The sequence below is a fragment of the Parambassis ranga genome, chromosome 22, assembly GCF_900634625.1.
Source record: "Parambassis ranga chromosome 22, fParRan2.1, whole genome shotgun sequence".
Lineage (NCBI taxonomy): Eukaryota > Metazoa > Chordata > Actinopteri > Ambassidae > Parambassis > Parambassis ranga.
In genome coordinates this window covers 7,852,868-7,873,890 of record NC_041042.1, presented here as the reverse complement: position 1 = coordinate 7,873,890, position 21,023 = coordinate 7,852,868, and the positions used below count along the sequence as shown (strand labels likewise).

The window sequence follows — 21,023 nt, the reverse complement described above, 5'->3', positions numbered from 1 at the left end:
ATAGTAACAAATGTCCATAGATACAACATCCGGCAGTGTTTGTGTCTGTAGTTACCAAACATTGGCGGAAACGTTACCTTTGCCAAGAGACCTAACAAATACGATACTTTAGCTTAACATTTTATAGATATAGTTAAAGAAAACCTCACTATGGAAATTTTTAGAGGAAGTTTGGATGACATAGCAAGACCTGCATCGAGTGAGCTAAGTGGGAGCCGTGTGTCCAGTGTGTCTTTGCCTTATAATGACAGAATCAGTCCCACATCTCCATTTTCACTCATTGTTTTGACCAACAATTCTGATGATGTTCAGGTAATTATAAAACGTTTGATTAACCTAAATTAGAAAAAAATCTCCATAACTTGAAGATAAAAACATTTTTATGTCTTTTCAGAATAGTTTTGAAGAAACAAGCAGCTCATCAGTGAGAGACCCTGTCCAAGGTTTCTACTGTGCTATAGTATGGTTACCTAACATGTAATAAGGTAACATGTCATTGAATCAGTGTGTCTCCTCCTCCACAGATGTCACTGAGGAAGATAATGATGATTCCAAACTGCAGAGGGCCATTGAGGAAATGAGACGACTTGATGAAATACTATCAGCCAAAGTCCTGAAAGGAAAAGAGAGACGACGTCAAAGGAAAGAACTTCAGGCAAAACTCTGGAAAGAGCTCCTGGTAGAAACAGCACCCACTGAGCTTTATATTACCTGGCCAGCAGACTGATTATAATGTTATTCTTACTGATGTTGTGATGATGTTATGCTGTCTGTTCATCTGCAGCAGAATAAACCTGAAGGCCATCCTGAATGTCTTCATGAAGCTTTGAACACAAGGCTGTTTTTGGCTTTGGACACACCCGCTGGTAAAAAAAATAAATAATAAACAAATCAGCAACAGTGGTAAAGAAAAGTGACCAAACTTTTTTTTTCTGTTATCTTTAAGGGACGGCCGAAGAGGATAACTTTACGCCTGTGTTTCAAACTCAGGTGTCTGAGTGTGATCGTGATGGACAAAAACAAGAACTAGAGCAAGGTGAACAAATACCTGAAAAATGTGTAAAAAAAAAGAAAAAAAGAAAAAAGAAACAAAAGTTCTTTGATGTACTTTCCACTTTGTGCACTTGATGGCGCCGTAAACTCAGGGAACTTGTAGCTGCTGGCATTCCGCTCCACTATAGGCTGTTCCATTAAATGAGATACTACAGACATTTTCCTAATAGTTCACTTACTACTGTGACTCATGGGCAATTTCCTGATCAAGATCTTGCTGCTTTTTTATGATATTGATCTCTTTAGGAAATAAAATCTCTTCACTTTCTCCAAACAACAGGCCATGAACAGTGAGGAATTTAGTGCTCACTGCTGTTTCCAGGCCTGCTGGCTGTTTGATGTTACAAAGCCATGAACTATTTAAACCTTTAGTTGAAGGTTAATAATGTTTTTTCCCAACTTGTTTATGTTTCTCCACAATTCAAGATTATTCAGTTATCTGTACATTCATTGTATGCAAAATGCCTGCCACAGAGTTTTAATCGGATATTTGAGCTTCGACTTCTTTAATGTTTACTTTCAATGTGTGCCTTGCTTCAAAACAGATGAAAAGAGGCCAGACAGCCTGACAGAGGCATTTGAAGCAGTCTATGAAGACACTGGGGAAGACCTGTTTAAAGGCAGCCACTGTGGAGCTTCCAGAGGCATGAATAAACAGAAGGACTTTGTCAGGAGAAACATTGAGGTATGTCAAAGTTCACGCCGGGCCAGATCCAGTGCTGGGGCATATCGCATGACTTAGAGCAGAGTCTCTATACTGTTTGTGTTTCCAGTGAAGAAAATACTTGTCTCTAGTTAGACATTTTAAAGCTACTAGTCACCTGCTAAAATGATTAGAAATAAAAATAATGATTTATTAAGTCTCTTTTTTTCTCCAAATGTCTGTAATGCAATAGCTAGTAAGTGCTGAGGGGGGCCAAGTGCTTTTGACCCAGGCAGAGAAAGAGCGTCTGGCTGAGCTCCTCCGAGATATAGACGAAGAGGAAGAGGAGAGTGCTGGAGGCGCAGACAGTGAGGTAGGTTAACAAGAAGCCCTAACAGGCAACACATGCTGTAGGATGAGTCCATTTTCCAATGTCCAGAGGTCTGTTTGGAGAGATGACCCCTCTCCACTGCGCCAAGTGGTACCAAGGCCCTATTGTAATCGTAATTTTAGTTTGAAATCAGTGCTGTATTATCACTTCCCTTATCACTGACCTTTTGAATGATGTTATTAAACCCATTCTTAAATAACAGCAGCACACAGAGCAGCACTGCTCAGACATCCACCCTTTGATGAGTGCCTGGCAGCCGAGAGAAGACTCTGTCTCCTCAAAGCAGCTCAGATTATGAACCAGATGTCAGATGCCACATGTGGTTCACGTGGAATGCTGCCTGTTATAGATTAATTTTATAATCATGTTTTCACAACAATTCCCTCTGCTGTGATTCAGACAGTAGCCAAGATCTTTGATAAACTATAAGCTACAGCTGGACTCACAGTGAGGCAGTGCTGATAGAGCTTAACCCTTTTTAGACCTTTGTGGATTCATCCGTGACCCTGCCACCTGGAACCTACCACCATCACACGTCAGATGATTTTATTTTCACTTTTAATGTGCTTTAATAGGCCCTTTGGCAGGTGTGAGGCCAGTTGGGAAGTCAGATGGGATGAGGCCTGTTGGGAAAGAGAAAAAAAACACACTTACCTTTGAACATGCGGTTCCGTTTAGCCTGACCCCGACAGCTCTGCATCCGTACCACAGCTTGCCAGGGTTTTTTAATGTCTTGCTGCTCTATTTATGGTGTTGCCTTGACTTTTAGAACAATACTGCAGTAATTGTGGTGGCAGATACCAAAACTGAGGGGAGTGCAGATGCTCTGGGTTTTTTTTTTACTGGCTGGAATAAGACTTCCTGTTATTGCAAGACATGCTATTATGAATGGCCATAACGGAGCAAGCACATTATTTATGTCACCAGGACTTTGGCAGTGATGTGTCTTTAGTTCTGAGGACTTCACCCAGTTCTTGGCAGAATCCCTCAGGACACATCAACCAGCAGCTGCTGCTCACTGTTTGCCTCACACACTTCTTTTCTTTTTTCTTTTTTTGATGTTACGGACTCTCAGCTTAACAAGTTGCACAGCTCTTTGGAGTTGTGGTAACTTGAAGCAGTAAATCAGTAATCGCAGAACTTTGTCGAACTGCTGTGCAGGAGCATGGACGATCGGAAAAGCAGACATTACCTGATTTGTCTGCTAACTTTGCTATTGCTGATGCAGATTCAACAGGTTCAATAAGGATCTTACTCTCTGCTCAGCTGTGGTACGACTACTTTGCTACATGTGCTGCAGACTGTGCAGAGAGTGTCATACTAGACTTAACCATCAGTGAGTCGGATTCATGCTCAGTAAAGGATAAGACTCAAAGCAGTTCTGCTGTTTATTCCATGAAAGTTCTCTCCTGTTGTAAGGGATGGCAGGGTTAAATCATTTTTATGTAACCTGGCATTCTCTCCTGTAATAGTTGGGAAACTTTCATTTGAAAAGAAAGGACACACCAAGGCCCATCTGAAGTCTGGGTTTGAGATAATCTGCCACGTCCAAGTAAATCACTGCAGTTGTTGAAACAACTGAGTAGACCCACACACGAAACACAAATCAATGTCATTTGTGAGTCAATGTCATTTCAAATCCTGGCTTTGTGGTGTGCTCTGCCAATATTGTACAGCCCCCTCCTTGTTTGCTGTTTTCTTCTGCCAGTTTTCTTCTGCACCCAATTTCCAGCGTTCAGAGGTCACAGCCGTTTTCTTTGTGCGTTATGATCTGAACGGCCGTAGTGTGAGATCTTATCTCACCACTGTGCCGAGATGAGCTCATCACCCAGGCAACTGTCAGAGTCTGGCATCTGATCCATCCAAAGGAGCATACCAAGAGCGGGAGTCAGCCTTGTATCTCCTCCCTGTTTAAGACATCATTGTTAAAAGGCTGCTCAATAAGCCCTGGATATATAATGATAATGTACAAGATGTAGCAGGCTCACACCTAGTGGACCATGACTTAGCCCACTGATGCTTATCTTCCAGGAGACCATGTGGGCTGTGCCAGTCCTGACAGGCCAGGGTTACACCCCGGAGCCCTCTGACCTGCAACAGCTGATTGACATTGACTCCAAAATTGGTCTCATTCTTCCTGGTGAAGAAATCTACTCCGTGCAAAGCTCCTACACAAACATGTGCACGTTTCAGGTATGTACCCAACACACATCGTCTACATAATGACTGTCAAACACCACCCAGAATTACAAGGGGGCAAACCCATTAAGTCTCATTATGAGGTCAGCTCAGTAGGGCAGTGATGTCAACGTCTTGTAAAATCTACTGACCCTCAGGAAGCCACACACACCTAATCCTCAGTGGGGAACAACATTTCTTGTAAGCACGTGTAAGCTGCAGTACTTCTGATGAGGAGAACAATCTGTACATCACTACCACAGCAGACAGTGGAGAATCAACCTGAAAGATATTTATAACTGTAACAATTTTCCAGGTCTTGGTCCTGGGTTTGGGCCCAGTCCTAGATGTGAGCTCAGTGAATTATCTCAGGGTCTTATCTCACTGAGTTTTAATGCCAGATGGCATGTTCATCATTTGCATAACCTGTCAGTGGAAAATTATGTTTTTGAAGTTATAAAAATTTTATATCGCAGTTTTGTGAACCAAGGCGGCCATTTTATACTATTGCTGTTGGATGTAGAAGAGGAAAAACAGCAGTCTTTAAATCCCAGTCCAGGAGCAATCCATGGTCAGAATATCAATGTCATTTTAGTCACTCATATGGTAAAAGCAAGCATAGCATGAGGTGTTGAAGGTTCTCAATATTTCACCTGTCCTGATTGGGACGCGTCTGTAAATGTCCTTTCCTCAATATGTGCCTCTAATAATTAACTGGACATCATAAAATGGGTCTTTGAGTCAGAAAAGAAACTAGAAGATTTAAGATTAAGACTGAATCCACACAATATTCACCATCAATAGGTCAAATGAAAAATATGTAGTATGTAGCATGACTGGTGGGTATGGCTTTCATTCCTCAGTAAGACCTTCAAAATGAAACTATCCTCTCTTGTGCAACATTCTCTTTGCATGATATGGAGTGGACTTCAGGCCAGCTGTACAAAACTGTGATAATACCAGACAGCTGGACATGTCACTGTGTGTACGACATTTTCTCCTCCCTTCCCACCCTTTAATCATTTTGCCTCCTGGTTAAAAGAAAAAAAAAAATCCCCATCATCCATCCATCATCTGCTCTCCATTTGTGCTGAAATTCTGTAGCTATTGCAGGCATTCATTTTTAAATGATGTGAAATATAAATGATATAAAACAAACCAAGTAGCAGATGAAACATTTCCAGTATTTAAAAATCACACTTTAAAGTTGCTGTTTTCTTGCTCTACTTCAGTCTGGACTCGCTCTTGTGGCATACATTAAATATAGACTGCCCACATCATAAATCTCTTTCAGAGCCAGTCATTCATTTCACGTTAGTGGCTGTAAATCGTATAGGTGGTCATAAAAGGAAATATGCTTTTGTCTTGAAGTTATCTTTCTTCTCAGTAGCCTGAGCTCCTAAGTAAAACCAGACAGCAGCTCAGGAACCTTCTTGTTTGTCTGCTCATTGCTGAGCAAGGACTAATGGTTTTTCCCCATTGGTATTAAATCATGGCCTATATTTCCATGTTTTCCATTGTTTCTTGTTTTCTCATTGATCTGTCACGTTTTTAGCAGGGAAGAAGGAGTTATTCACCTCTCCCCAGTGAGAACTCTTTAGAAAAAGACTCTGCCAGGATTTAAATCTGTCTTCAGAACTCGGTGGAGTCCTCTCCCAATAAACTTGTGATTGATATTCTTTCCATTCAGTAGCTTCTCTCTGGCTACACGAGTCTGCCACTTGAGCCTTGGAGTTTGGATACAGTCTGAGATGCCTGGCAGTGCTGCCACACAGAGACTCAGCCCCCCCATATGAATGTAATTACAGACCTGGTGGAGGTAGAGGAGTGCCAGAAAGGGAACATCACTTTCCCTCTCATTTAGAAATATCAACACATGCAGAAGAGTGCACTGTACATATTTTACATGAAAGCTGTTGTGAGACCAACCATACAGTGAAGCATTTTTCATAAAAGAGCACTTTGTTGAGCTTGTTGTCCATGCTGTATAAGTGCACTGCTACATGCTATTGGTCCCTGAACCTTTTCTCCTTTCATATGTGACAGGTGCATGTTACAGAGTAATAACTACATGACATGGCATTGCAAAAATCCAATTATAAGTCCAGGCTATAATCCACAAGATCAGTATTTGCCATGTGCGTGAGTCAGGATGATAGGAGAAAGTCTTGTCTATGTTACCTCTGGCTCTTTTTTTGATGATTTTTAATGATAGGAAAGAGTTCAGGTAGCTACACACCCTTTATTAATGATCTGGATAGGATGGAATTAAAACATAACTTTAAATGTTTACTTGGACATGGTTAATATTGCGCTAATGACAGCATTGCTCCTTTTGTATTGTTCATTCTTCACTTTTCTCAGGCTTCAGCTGAAATAGCCTTTCTGTCATCAAAAACATCTGTTGGCTCATACAGGAGGATGAATGTACAGCACACCACTCCTACTGTACTGCTGTGTGGTAATGCCTGCACCACCCACAGCTCCAAGCCAAGCAGAGACCATTCTGTCATGACAATCAGCTGGTGTTGGGTGTTTAGTGACACGGGTGTGGAAGCTTTTGTCAGATCAGAATTACATAGGCCATCCTTTCACGTGTCTGTGGTGGCAGTGAAGTTTAACAAATGCTGTAATGGGCTTCAGTCACTGTCAGTTGTGAAACTGCGAGGCTTCTGTATTTGCATAGTAACCCCAGCTGTGTTTTTGTTGTGCTTTGATTGTTGGCTATACTTTAGTGCAAGACTATGAGGTCACTTCGTCACATTGTGTGGTTGCTTATGAGGAGCCATGATTTTAACAAATGCTAAGTGAGAGAGCAGAGGTTTGGGCAGAAAACGCCCTTTTGACCAACACAATGTGGTCAACAGATAGTTTGTGAGCTTTAAATTTGGTCCGGTCATATAATTAAAGCTGTGGAAAAGCCTCATATAGCACTATATCAAATGTAAACTGTATTAGAACACCAGACCTCATCGCATTTATAATATTTAGAAATGTGCTAGTAATGTACACGTGCTCTCGAAATAAAACCAGAAATAGGAAAAATGATTTGTAGTATTTTTAACAGAACAATGTGTTTCTCACAATGACAGCAGGAGTACAAAAAGACACTGTATCCTCCAAACTAAGGAAGAAACTGTCCTTTCTGGATATGATGTTCGTGTTCCTGCTGAAATATTGAAAATATGTTAATTTGCAACAGAAAATGATGTGATGTTTTTTTTCTTCTGTTTGGCATAGTTGAGCCCTTATGGAATCCAACCAGGCAGTGAATGGATGTGATTTGGCTTTATGTGGTTCTTCAGCCTATTTCAATTCAGTGTTTTTATATTCAGATATTCTTCTCAGGGCCGGACAGATACATGATGAGAATTAAGACAGGCCTGTTATGTGGCGTAGCTACACTTGATGTTTTTCACAAGGTTAGCATGGCTAAAAAAGAATACACTCCACACCCATTCCCACCCTATAATTCCCGTGAGACCCGGTTTATTGTCTTGTTATAAACGCCTCTCCCACTGGTGTTATCCACAGCAGCAGTTGTGTTAAGTGGTTTAGAGAGGGTTTTTCCTCGTCATGGCTACGAGCTGACTTGACTCTTCCATTAGAACAAGTTATGCATAGGTTTAATGGTTTTAAATGTTGATCTAGTGCTGCATAATGCCTATCCTTTAATATTGCTCCACTTTAATCAACAATAAACCTGCATATGGATATCTCGGTTACCTGCTCATGCATAAATGTTAATGCACTTGGTGGGGCACAAAGATGAGCTGGTCACATGAGCTGTCCATGAGTGCACAAACATATGACTCTGACGCCGCTTTGCCTCATTCTGTAATATAGTACAATCTTAATCAACTTCAAATTGGTTTCTTTCTGCACACACACATGCACACACATACACACACATGCACTCTCACAATTGCATGACTCCCTCTCAGATAATTCAGTGTCCCCATATGTGTGCAATTGTCACTTGTGCACACCCCGGCTCTGCTAGTTTTAAACACAGGCAAGCTTCTCCCACTTAAAAAGCCACTCTCTGTAAAAGACTTGCTGAAATGTAGGTCAGATATTGTGCAGACAAAACACTGCATCTGTAAAAAGTAGAGCATAAAGATGCTTTTTCCCCTCCAGATGCTTTCAATAAATATTGAACAAGCTCTTTGTTCACATTAATTTTGTCTGTGTCATTATTTGGCAACCAGTAATATTATCTTATGTCAAATTGGTGCTGGGTGGAGATGAGTCTGTGAGTATCTATTAACAGTAAAATCACCAGACTGTAAAGCATTAAAAATGCAAGATTTTCTGTCATGGCCATGAAAACTTCAGAGATCTGACATTTTTAGGCCTTTGATTGCCTTTTATATTATGCTGAGTTGGAGAGAAGACACAGGTGGTGGAGGTATTTTAACTCACTATCACATTCAACAGGCCTTTTTGATTGTCAGACACACCAGGAGGTTTTGATCTATTCGGCAGTGATTGCTTCAGACCACCCTCTGTTCACAGAAAAAGAAAGCAAGTATATAGTCCAGATGACCCGCAAGTGAATCCTCTAATACTTCAGGAATGTGCACCAATCACCAAGTCATCTGCAGGGATCCAATGTACTGATGTGAAAACATGACATCTGGATGGAGGGAAGACAGCTTGGATACAAACAAATTTTATATCTGGGACGTTTTCAGGGGGTTTATGTTCAGGGGGTAAGAAGTTCATGGAGATAGGAGTTAGAAAATCTATCACCTATTTTTTAACATAGCCCCCCTTTAATGGGTGTGGATCATATGGCTCCTTTTTGTACCATCCAGTGTAGGTGTTTATGTTGATGAACACACAGAAATCACTTAGAATTGACCACAAAAAAAGTAGATTGTCTCTTTTTGTGTCAAATTCACTTCTTCTCAGGGCCTAAAGAGCTTCAGGATGCACTGAGTGGACATACAGAAACACTATAAAAGCTGTTTACATCAAACTGTCTGCATAATCACTTGCAGAGCTAAACTGCATGTGTCTAATGAAAGCTCAATCTTATCAATCAGTCTCACACTGACCAACATTAGAGCAGTCAGCAGTGTGGTGTGTATTTACAGAGGAGAAGGGGAAAGTATGCCTTTTTCTTTTTGCAACTCAAGCAATGTAACAGTTTCCACTTCCTTAACATAGGTACTATATATTATTGTCCGTGTTGTAGCATATCTGCCTCAGGATCAGGCAAAATGTCAATCTGAGAGAGTCACAGCGAAGTCAAGATACTTTCAGCCGTAGCTTCCGAACAGCTTGCTCCTAAGCTCTCAAAGGGAGCGCTCGTGGCAAGGCATGTGGACAGGCCTTGGCAGGTAGCCTGGGTCCACGTGGCACAGCCAGAGCTTCTACTACACTTCAGTTTTGAAGAGATACAGAGGGAGAGAAAACAGAGACAGAGAAAGAAAGGAGTGTGCTGTTCTGAACAATACCAGGCATTGCTGCGTGAGTCAGCACAGCCGGTCTGTTTTTTTTTTTCATCTCAGCACTGTCTCTTGTAGTCTGGAGCAACAAGTCATTAAAAACACAAACTTATTTTGCATTTAATGCACATGTAATATAGCTTTTAAGCTGAACTTTGACTTATTAGTTTAACTGAGCCTCTGGTATTAGCCCAATATAACTTGTCACTGCCTCTACAGCCAACATAGTGCAGTATCTAAGTTATGACACTGTTGTTTTGGACTGCCTAATGAACTGGTAACAACAAAAAAACATGCTGTTTTCATTATTTGTGCAGCCTGTTTTTAATGACTTAATGAGATCAACAGGCATATATAATACAACAGAGGTTAATGACACATTTTTGCAGCTACTGCACATTAAAACAAACTGCTGTTTGAATTGTGGGTTTAGGATTACGTCACATAAATTTGTTTTCAAAGAAAATCCCACTGAGTATTTGTCCATTATATTTACAAAATATCCATAAATTTCTATTTTCTTCTTATTAAAAAGCGTCCTCATTTCTAAACAGTATGAATGACTTGCTGGAAACGACCACACATTTTACATGTAATGAGATTGTTTGGAGTGTGCAGTAGCTTTTATGTTTGAACTGTTGTTGACACGTCCTTGGATTAGCTGTGTAGCTTGTCTGGCATGTGTGAACAAGCTCATCAAGCTGTCTCAGTGATTTTTGGTCTGGCCTCAGACCTCCTAAACACCTAGTGTAAAGAGTAAGCCTCGGCAGGCTGATGAAAACATACATATTACTGCAGAGGGCAGAGGACAACTTATACATAATGGTAACCTAAACATTTGTCTTGTGTTTATGAGATGTATCTGAGAATGCATCTGCATGAGAGGAGATCCAGCTGTTGTATCTGGCGAGGCGCACCACAGATGCAGCCCACATTGGAACGGAGACGTTGCACCAGACTATACCAACCTCAATGGCTCCGAGCAAAACTAATATGATTGACGTGATATAATTATATGTTCCTTTTAATGGGAACATCTAGATGTAGCACACATAGTATTTGCTGAGTGATGGACATCCAAGATTTGTTTTTGATTAATTTGAAGTGAAATGTTTGGCATAAAATAATCTCCACTATTTTTCCTATTTCGTCACTTTGGACAGCAGCGGATCATCCATCAACCGCTGCAGCTGTTTCACACTCAAACACCATGACAACCTCGGGATGGAATGTATTGCTTCTATTTGGGAAAATCGATCACAGGATATAATTAATCACTTAATGAATGTGAAATGCCTGATTTAAGTTGAATGAGCGTCATACAAATAATACACTCATTATGGCTAATGTGGCAGATCTGGACCAGTGGGTTAAATAAGGATAAATACTCAGGAGTCCTTGCTGCATGCATGAATGATTGTGTCTCTGTTGTTAATAATACTCATTTTGAACACTATACACAGATGCAAAGTCCCAAATATTCACATGACATACTTTTATCTGTAAAGGTAATCATGTTCGACACGTTTTTTCATGCTTAAAGAAAAACAAACTCCATGCCTTTGTGTGCATTTCTGTGACACAGATATGTGATGTGATTATTGGCAATCTTGAACAGCATGTCAAGTGGCTACTCCACGGAGAGAGCCAATTACCAGCATTTTGCTGATGTTCAGATAAGCACAGCCTTTCGCCGCTGCTGCTCTGTTTGGAAGTCACTCAGTCTGACCTCATATTGAGTTAAAACTGTCATACATTCCAGGAGAAGAAGCACAAATACCGTAATGTATTAAAACAACAGTCAGACTCTGTTAAAGTCATATTCCCTCAGTTCCCTCCCTTTTCCAAGAGCTTACTCATTACTATAATTTCAATTTAGCGTTTATCCCTGCCAATGACTTGGAAATGGACCTAAACTAAATCAGTTATATTTGTAGAAACATTGCTAGTAAAGCACTGATAATTTATTGAGAAGCCCTGTGATAGACTGGGTGAACCCGACCTCTCGCCCATTGACAGCTGGGATAGGCTCCAGCTCCCTGTGACCCTGTGGTACAGGACAAAGTGAGTTAAGAAAATGGATGAATAGAGTGGTGCTACTGAGTATTTTTCTGGAACAGAAAGTACATATTTAGGTTAATAACAAATCATTTTTATTTGGTTTTCTTCACCAATATTGTGCAATACCTCTCACTTGTACTTATTTTTTTTTCTGTTTTAGTCTGATGAGTTCAGTCTAAATAACTGGGGTCATTCCCATCAGCCTTAGCTGCACTTTATCCTGACGTGAGTACTAACATTCTCCAGCTGAGATCATGGTTAACATGCATGCTGGATGTCAGCCAGGTCATCCATGCTGAGTTTATCAGTTGAGTCTTATTTGCATATGTGGTAATCATAGTATGAACTTCAGATTTCTCTATGTTGTTTGAGTTCTCTGCTGTTAAAGCTGTTACATGATGAAGATCCAGGGCCGATGCTGACATAAAAACATTTTGAAAGCTCAGCAGTGTCTTTGCCATAATTAGTGTCAGATTAGAAAATCTCACATAAGGAGACTGTCAGAATTTATAGGGTGTTAATTAAGCCGCGCAGAATTGGTTTATTATGGAAATATGTACTGTAATAAACATGCCAGACTCATTCAAAGTGGCCAGTGACAGTTCTATCATTGTTAAAGCTTGCAGACAATTTTGAAGATTTTGAAAAGTCTATATAGTTTTATAGAAAAGTAGGGCAGCTGTCCTTTCCAAATGAAATAAACCGTTTCTCCCAGAGATTTTTTTTTTTTTTAGCAACATGCATTTAGTGGTGTGAGGATGGTGGTAAAGCTAGACTTTAATTTTTATTTTTCCTAGTTGGAATGTTACGTTTCTCACTCTGGTCTGATGCTGTTGTGGTCCTGGCTTTTGTAGTCTAGGATGAGTGAGTCGTAGCTGAAGGGCTCTAGTAACGACCACTTTAAAGAAGCTTCAGATAGAAGCTGTCATTATTTCCCTGAAGGGAGACAGAGGGCACTGCTAGGTGAGGCCACACGCACTTTAAAACAATTTCAAGGAGACTGTTGTTTTTGCCAGGATTTGAGTATTAAAATTAATCACACAGTTTAAATGCAAAGGCATGTCTGTTTTGTTTATTAACAAGCAGATGCAGTCACTCTTCTTAACATATTCGCTGAACTTTATTGAACTCCCCCTCTAGCCTGGGTTTAACTAAGATTACATCCCATCATAAATGTGTCACAATAGATTTATTAACTCTGTGTTTTTAAGTCCATAATTTTTTGTTCGGCCCCACCGTCTTTGCAAACCTACCATTTCGCTGTATGCAAGTCTCTATTGAGATGTCGACATTTTATAAAATATCCATCAATTTTAACATTATTAGATCATACGCCCGCCTCCTTGCCATCCAGACTAACCAAGAGAGAGAGAGAGTTGGAGGTTTCAACCACATGGCGCTGGACTGACACTCCATAACAGTCCTGTGGTTGGCAGCGTCCTCCCAGACCCAGCTTTTTTTCTAGCTGCTGCTTTTATAGAGTAGCTGTGTATTTTTAGAGGTCAAAGTATGACCCAGGTGCAGGTCATTGAGTGGTCAGTCTCTACAGCATTGTTCATTCTGCTGTTTTAGAAAGAAAATAGAAGAAATAAATGATGGGAGTGGTGGCAAGGAAGCCAAAGAATACGGCTCATCATCATTATCAAAACTCTACTTTCATTGTGATCTCAGCAGGAGTGCAGTTTTCTCACTCTATGACTGAGACAAAAGGTCTATACTGGTCAAAAAGACAAGCCTTCTGCTTATCAGCTATCCCTTGATGGTCCTCCAGGCATGACTCTATTTCCTCCTGACCCATTTTCAGAGTTTGCTTTGGATGCAGCCTGTGGCTCGATGTGTCAGCCCAGTGCACGTGGACGCCATAAATGTGTGATTTATGCTGGACCCCATGTGAACTGTACATGAGGTATTGAGTTTTCTCAGGTCCTATAACGATACCTGATTTTATACTGCGCTCTCTGTCAAACATTGGTAATAACCATTGGTTTATGTTGCTCTCCACATCAGAGGAACGGAAAGTTCACAAAAAAATTAACAGTTTTATTCCTATTTAAATGCTTCCAAACGACAGCTGTGAGTGCAGTTCGTGTAGAGTACCCATGTGAGTTGTTTCTTCCCCCGTGAGAACCAATCATGTCTGGTGTGTATCAGGGTCCTGGCTCAGAGATTGGCTGGAAGTGCGATGGAGACCCGCAGCCAGGAGAGAAGGTCCTGCAGGATATAATGGAGAGGAGAGGGCAGGAGAGGCGGCTCCGAGAGATCCAACAGCAGCTGGAGAGCCTGGGCCAAGGCCAAGAGATGACTGTGAGTTCAAAGCAGCCATGTTCATTTACACACACACACACACACACACACACACTACATGCACAAGAAAACCCAAGCTCATATTCGCACCAGTATTTAGCACATTAAAGTACTCCTGTGTTCATCTGTAGACACGGGTGTGACAAATTATTACAAGCACACAGCTCATTTTCAGCAATTCTCACAGGGGGACGATGAAATCACAGGCAACATGCATGTCTCTGCAGGCTCGTATTTCCTCCCTTTCTCCTCATTTTACTTCTCTCTCTCTTTGCATCACTAACACGCTCACAGTTTACAGCAAAATGCTGTAACACATGTTTTTATAACAGGGGATTTCTTGCTCAACACTGGTTTGATCTGGTGCTTCGTTGCCTTTGTAGCATTCTGATGTCCCCACTCCACAGTGTCCCATAGAAACCAATGAGTCCCGTCTGGAGCCTCTTCTGAGTTACAACCAGAGAGACTTCGCTCTTTCTCCAAATGTTGTAGCTAAAGGCACAGCACAAGAATGTTCCCAGAACAAAGGCAGACAGGCCTGATCTCTGCGTCCTCAGATGCCGTGTTGGTTTTTGCATGACAGACATGTTTGTTTCGTCACAGCGCTGCTGTCAGTGGAATACACATTGTTTTTTAGTTCTCACACTGATGAAGTACAACATGATGCATACATTCAAACATAAAAAGGTGGCCTTTTCACTCACGAACAGTGATGTAATAAAAAGACACACCCTGACATCATGCAACCCAGACCTATTCCTGGCCTAATTAAATTAGACAAGTGGCATTTTTTGCTAATTAAGTCGAGCTTCGTTTGAGGAAACTGTTCTTTCATGATGATCACAAAACATCAAACCCACCAGTCTCTTTACATCACTGCATTTATATAGTGTCACTGTGACACAGCTCACTCAGTGTATATTCTTAGTGCCTGCTTGTTTTGTGGCACGAAAAGATTTATTTGTGCAGAATTTGTCTGGGAGGGCATTCTTAACAGGGTTTTACACAGCTGCACTATCCCCATAAAGTTGATTTGTATAACATCCATAACTCACAAGCTTTCTTACAATGTTTTTGTACCTGAGGTGTCAAGCAGCTATGCAGGCTTTGCACATAGTTTTCCATTAGAATATCAGAGCATGAAGAAGAGAGCAGATAGAGCCATTAATAAGAATTAGAAGTTTTTGTGAATAATAAACATTTCCAGAAAGGAAAGATAAGACAAGCTTCTCTAATACTCAACATCTGATTTGGTGCTAGTTTTCCTGTAACCTCATCTGGCTGCATTCCTACATCAACTGCAAAGGGAAGGACAATCCCATCATTTACTGTAAAGCAGGCTAGTTAAAGCAGGGCAGTCGACCTAATCTGTTCATAGAAAATGAGTCAGGTTTGCCAGAAAAGAGCATTACTCCTCACCTTCTTTTCTTCATTTAATCCAAAGGAACACAGACAACTCCAAAGAGATTGATTTTACGAAAAGTGAGGTGAATACACAGGTGAAGACATTTAGGGCAGGGCAGGTAATCAACAAGGAGGGAAAAGACAAGAGGAAGTAGACACACAGGAAAACCACAGTTTCAAAATAAAACAGGAAATACATCCAGAAATAATAAGTAACTATAATACACCGACTTTAATCAGAAAATCCCCGAGGTGAGTTATTATATATATACACATTATCTACATGATCTGACGTTTGACGTGATGCACTCACAGTGAAGTCACATGTAAACTGTAGCAGTTGGCGCTGCCTCGTGAGTTTGTGTCACAACATGTGAAGAGGTGTGTAAAGAATAGAATGCCTCCCTGTGTTAGTGGGGAACTGGCCTCTGGGTCTGTGGCCGATAAAGCTCAGGTATGTGACTGAAGTCAGTGACCTTGAAAGCTGAGCAGCCCACACTTGTGGTAAACTGGTCCACCGTCCTGTGTGTTCAGAAGCCAACAGTGAGCTGTTGCCGAGGTGGTGGTCCATTGGAGGGCAGACATAGCTGGAGGGCCGAACAGCTATTTCTTTGTTAGATTCCCACCCTGGAAACTAAACCTAGAGAATGACTGAGAAGCCTCATCGTTTACCAGAGGTCTGAAGTTCACCCTTTGCTGTTTGTTGTGTGGTGAGGAGGTGGAAAGTTATAACTTAATTCCACCCAAGGAATTATTTTATGGACACACTTAAAAGGCACCCAAGTTTATTCATGCCAGAGGCCTCCATGAGATGTGGTTCCTGATTCAGTTAAAACTGACATTAAAATAATTCTTTCAGTCATTAAAAACAACGCCAGCAGTACACATTCGCACTGAAAAGGATAAAACCTGTTCAGAAGCTGGGGCCTACGGACGCTAGTGCAGGGGACAGATCCACAACAAGAAAAATTAAATCACCCTACGCACATGTGGCAGGCACACTCACAGCAAATAACCAATCCCAGGGAAACACCGTAGACAAGACACTGGATGCCAACACCAATCACCAGCACCACCACCGCCCGCCAGCCACTGAGAAGGGAAAGGGAGGGACAAAACAAATTAGTAGGCTCACAAAGGACACACACACACACAAAAAAGAGCAGAGATCCCACGGCCAAGCAGCGGAATGATGAGCACACACGGAATATCGCGACGAGCAGTTCACGTCGTGGAGACAAAACAGCATATGGTATAGCTCACAATGGAAGCCATGAGTTGCACAGTACACGGTTCATACATACCTTTAAGCAGCAGCAGACACACACACACAGGAGAAGGAAGGGAGACAGAACTCTAGGTAGCCACTGACAAAATACTGTCACTATAAAACCAGAGGAAAACAGTGCTTTAACATGAAGTGTACACATGATGCCCCCTTCACATTTCTGACTGCCCCCTCATACGTGCCTATCTAGAAGCGGCCCTGGTGGCCACCAGCATTTACCTGCAACCACACCAGCATTAGCACCTTCAATGATAGCAATCACTCTAACACACATACAGGGGCACGAAGCAGCGTACAAGCCGTCGCTCGAAAATACAATGTAACAAAACTGAATAACCCAAACACAACCAGCTAGTGAGGTGAAGCAGCGCGCAGAAATACCTGTCGGAGCCAAGCAACCTCTGACCTGGAAATGACGCAGAGGTGACGAGGAGTGCGAGAAGGAAACAATAGTAGGACTGCCACCTTTATACGGGCCTGCCTCAATCAGCATGTCTATGCTTCTACAGTTGGAAGAGGGATGGGACTCACCCCTGTTTAAAGGACTCACATGTTTTGTTCAGGTGTTTTAGGACCTCGCTGTTTATACTAACAGCTGTTGTGAACGTCGGTTCTGCAGTTTGTCATGTGACTCGTAGTACCACAGCAGCCCCATCAAAGCTGGAAGCAGCAGGATTCTAGAAACAGTGTTTGGATAAACTTTCATAAAACCTGATGACCTCCTTTGAAGCTGTCATTCTTCCAGTTGTATCTGAGTGGTCTCCACTGTCAATGACACAGCAGTATATATGGTGCTGTTTTTATTTCATAAAGCTGTCAAGTCCCATAACTTCCCCTTGGAGGAATTGTCAGTGTAGAATCTACAGATTCTCCACCTCCTGCTTGTATTTCGCATGTTTATGCCAGAGGATGTATGGCTGGGAAGAAAAACACCAGCCTCAAGTGAAGCAGCTTGTACAGCTGCTCTTCCTTTGACTGGATACTTGTTGGCAAATATTTGCTTGAAATGTGTCACAGAAGCTGCACAAGAAACCTTAGAAAAAGCAAACTTTTATCTTCACTCTGATAAACGTATGCTGCATTTGCCTGCTGTTCGCCCCTTTGGAAGTCCCATGATTAAATATATCTTTTTTTGACAGCTTTCCAGTGATTGCTGCAGCATTTATCAAAACTAGTGTGGCACCATTTTGACTAAAGGTTTTTACTTAACTGGCTGTGTTACTATCAGTCACTCAGACACCCATGACCTCTTCAGCGCTGAGGGCACCTGAGGTCAACCTCTTTTAAAGAGTCGTAGCATTTTGCACAGCAGTTAAAAAATGCTTGCTGTCTGTACATCTGTCTGGTATTGGTTAAAGTCATTTTTCATCATTACTACTTACTCCAGTCAGTGGGAAACGTTTTATTGTCCTGGAAATAACTGGTGATAATTTTGTTCCATATGTCTTAAGCTCCAGTGATGACTGACTAATGTTTGGAAAAACTATATTATAGCTACTCTAAGCAAATCTGTCTGCTGTGTCGGGTCTAAATGAACTTGCCTGGAGATATTGCTATAATGCATTAGGTTTATGTGCATACATGAAGATCTTATCCTCCTTTTTGAGATAAAGGTCAAGTCCACAGTCAAACCTCCATGTCTCACTACAAGCATGTCAAAGGACATTGAAGGCTGCAAGTGGCCTCGTGGCTGGAATGTGTCCCAAGGTGCCTGTGGTCTCCTGTCCACCGGTGGAAGACGATACGTTTGAGTCATTGTGAGGGTCATTTTGTGGGTCGTAAATGAGTAACACAGCCCAATGTGCCACGACCTAAAGGTTGTCTCAGCGGGACAGGAGGACGATGTGAAAACTGCAGTGGCCGAATGTTTTCTGATGATGGGTCACACTGTGGTGTGGGCTACAATTGTGCAGATTATAATGCAGCTGCAGGAGTCAAGTTGTGAATATCTGATACAGATCTAGTAGGTACTAGGCCAGGGACATTCTGTTCAGTGATGACAATGATTACCATTCAACTCTGTGATTTAGCGTTTGTCTCCTCCCGACACGTTTTTGGCTTTATGCTCACGTGATGAAAGGAAATGCGTTTGTATTACTGGAACAGATCAACTGTTGAGTCGCAGCTGTCTAAACAAAGAACGGCGTCCTGTCTTATGAGCACTCATGCATAGGTAAATTAGTCATGACTCACCTTGTCGTCACTCTGAAGGAATTAAAAGTTTACACAGCCAGTTAATTTGAAATCTGTAATTACAGCTGCAGCTGCCAGAGGACACATCATTCACATGAAAAGATATCAACTTTAAACACCTTTTCCTCGTAACCTAGTTTAAGAAGCCTGGCTTCCATCCTTGAACTCACATGCACTCCTAGGCTGCCTGTGAGGAGTCTGACTTATCTGTAGAAAAACAATACTCACATCCAACTGGAAGTGTTTTTTCCCAGACGGCTTCCAACTAAACTCGAGGGGGATGGCGAGGCAGTATATTATTATGAAGTGCCACTGTTATGGCGGGTCATGTATTAATGCAACACATCGGATTTGTCCATAACTGAGTATAAGCCCAGAAAAGTTGTGGAAACAAAATAAGGGAGGATGTTAGGAAGATATCAGCAGTTAAGATGAAAAATATTCTGTCCTCACATTTGTGATATTAGGCACGTGTTCCCCTGATGGACTACATCTGTGATGAGTATATGTGTGTTTTTCTGCAGAACGTGTCGCCGTGCCTTACGGAGGAGGAGTTACACAGCCTGCTGGATGAATGTGACCTGACAGAGAGCTGGAACCAGGACCTTGAGACAAGTGACACCATACCATGAGACCCTGATAAAGTCTGGACTCTAGCATGTGAAGCCTCACTACCCCAAACACATTGTTGCAAAAACTGAGGAAAAATCTGTAGTCCTTAATTTGAGGATGAAAATCCTAATTGTTCTTCATGCAGCTGGATTGCGACCCATTGCTTTTATTTGTGTTTGTGTCTGTGCATGAGGAAACCGAGCAGCAGGGCCACTCTTTGTATTAACCTAAACATCACAGATGAGAACACAAAATTACTGTCATTAACTCTAATAACCGGGTGCGGTGGCCGCAGAATGTTCTACTGCACACATAAACATTAGCTGATAGCAGCGGGTCTGTGGGGTGAAGTCTGAACACTAACTCTGTATTAAAATTGAGCCCTCTCCTATGAAATGTAGCACGTCTGTGTTTGTAATGTGTGCTCTGACATCCGTCAACATGGCTTCTAATAAGGACACACGGATGATGTGTGCGCCACAGGAGTGATAGTCAGTTCCAGTTCAGCTCCGAGCATTCCAGTCATTCCTTCCTCTATAGGTGATCTGCTTCAGAGTGGGACAGATTAGAAGGCCCTTCTGTGGCTTCTTTAAAGCTTAATTTCATTCCAATAAGTAGATTCCACTGACAAAAGATGGCCAGCTTGAGAGATTTGTGAAGGCTGTTGACACGGTTCTTATTTGCTTGTGCTTGCACAGTATGAGTAGCTGGTCTGCACCTGGCTGACCTCAGCCCAGAGGCCCTCAGCCTTCCCACTCTGTTGGCAGTGGACACCTATGGGCCTGTTCATCTCACTCTTCACTTCACCCACACATTCTGACCCTGGCTAAATGGCAGGATTTATCTCTACATTCCTCAGGGCTGGAAAACACACCAGCCAGGTGAACCTCCAAGGTTAAGACTCCTGCTATCAGTGGAACTAGCTGCTCTATCTGCTCAGGAATCTAAACAGACACCTCAGCTCAGGCCTGAGAGAGAACATGCAGATTCAACTTTCGTAATGGTTCCATGGATACATCTGCTGCATTTTTTGACTGCGTGTGTATAACTGACAAAGTATATTTTGAGAAGGGAAGATACATTGGTCGGTTCGGGTAATGGAAACACTGTGAGCTCATTATGGTAAGAATGAGGTCACTTCTAATGTAAAGAGACCTGCAGCATTACTGAGACTGTCTGGATGTCTCTGGCACAACTCTCACTGGTAGATTACAACTCTTTCTGACCCCCTGAATGATTTCAATTAGCAGTGTGTTTGCTGACGACATACTGCTGCATATCTATTCGACAAAGCTATATAGAATTTCAATGCATATTCCTACTAGCATGAGCGGACCGCAGCCACGAGTTAGGTTCACTTCCCCCGAAGTTGGTGAATTTATTACTCTAGAGTGTAAAATTCCTCATGTCTACCGCCCGTGCAGCCTGCTGCCGTTTGAA

The 21,023-nt window shown here is 41.8% G+C and overlaps 1 protein-coding gene across 1 annotated transcript; it reads left to right on the top strand.

The window, feature by feature from the left end:
* The first annotated feature begins 72 nt into the window (after positions 1 to 72).
* On the top strand, positions 73 to 19,787 carry fsip1 (fibrous sheath interacting protein 1). The gene is made up of 10 exons (XM_028396076.1): positions 73 to 312; positions 395 to 443; positions 525 to 679; positions 785 to 866; positions 947 to 1,036; positions 1,599 to 1,738; positions 1,950 to 2,069; positions 4,119 to 4,280; positions 13,934 to 14,086; positions 19,496 to 19,787. Exons 1-10 carry the CDS (start codon positions 151 to 153, stop codon positions 19,601 to 19,603), a joined length of 1,221 nt encoding a protein of 406 aa, XP_028251877.1. The 5' UTR covers positions 73 to 150; the 3' UTR covers positions 19,604 to 19,787.
* The last annotated feature ends 1,236 nt before the right edge of the window (positions 19,788 to 21,023 follow it).

Coding starts and splice junctions, on each gene's coding strand:
- fsip1 (XM_028396076.1), top strand. CDS start 151: ATGGAAATTTTTAGAGGAAGTTTGGATGACATAGCAAGACCTGCATCG. Junction 680..784: donor AACTCTGGAAAGAGCTCCTG/GTAGAAACAGCA, acceptor GTTCATCTGCAG/CAGAATAAACCTGAAGGCCA. Junction 4,281..13,933: donor CAAACATGTGCACGTTTCAG/GTATGTACCCAA, acceptor GGTGTGTATCAG/GGTCCTGGCTCAGAGATTGG.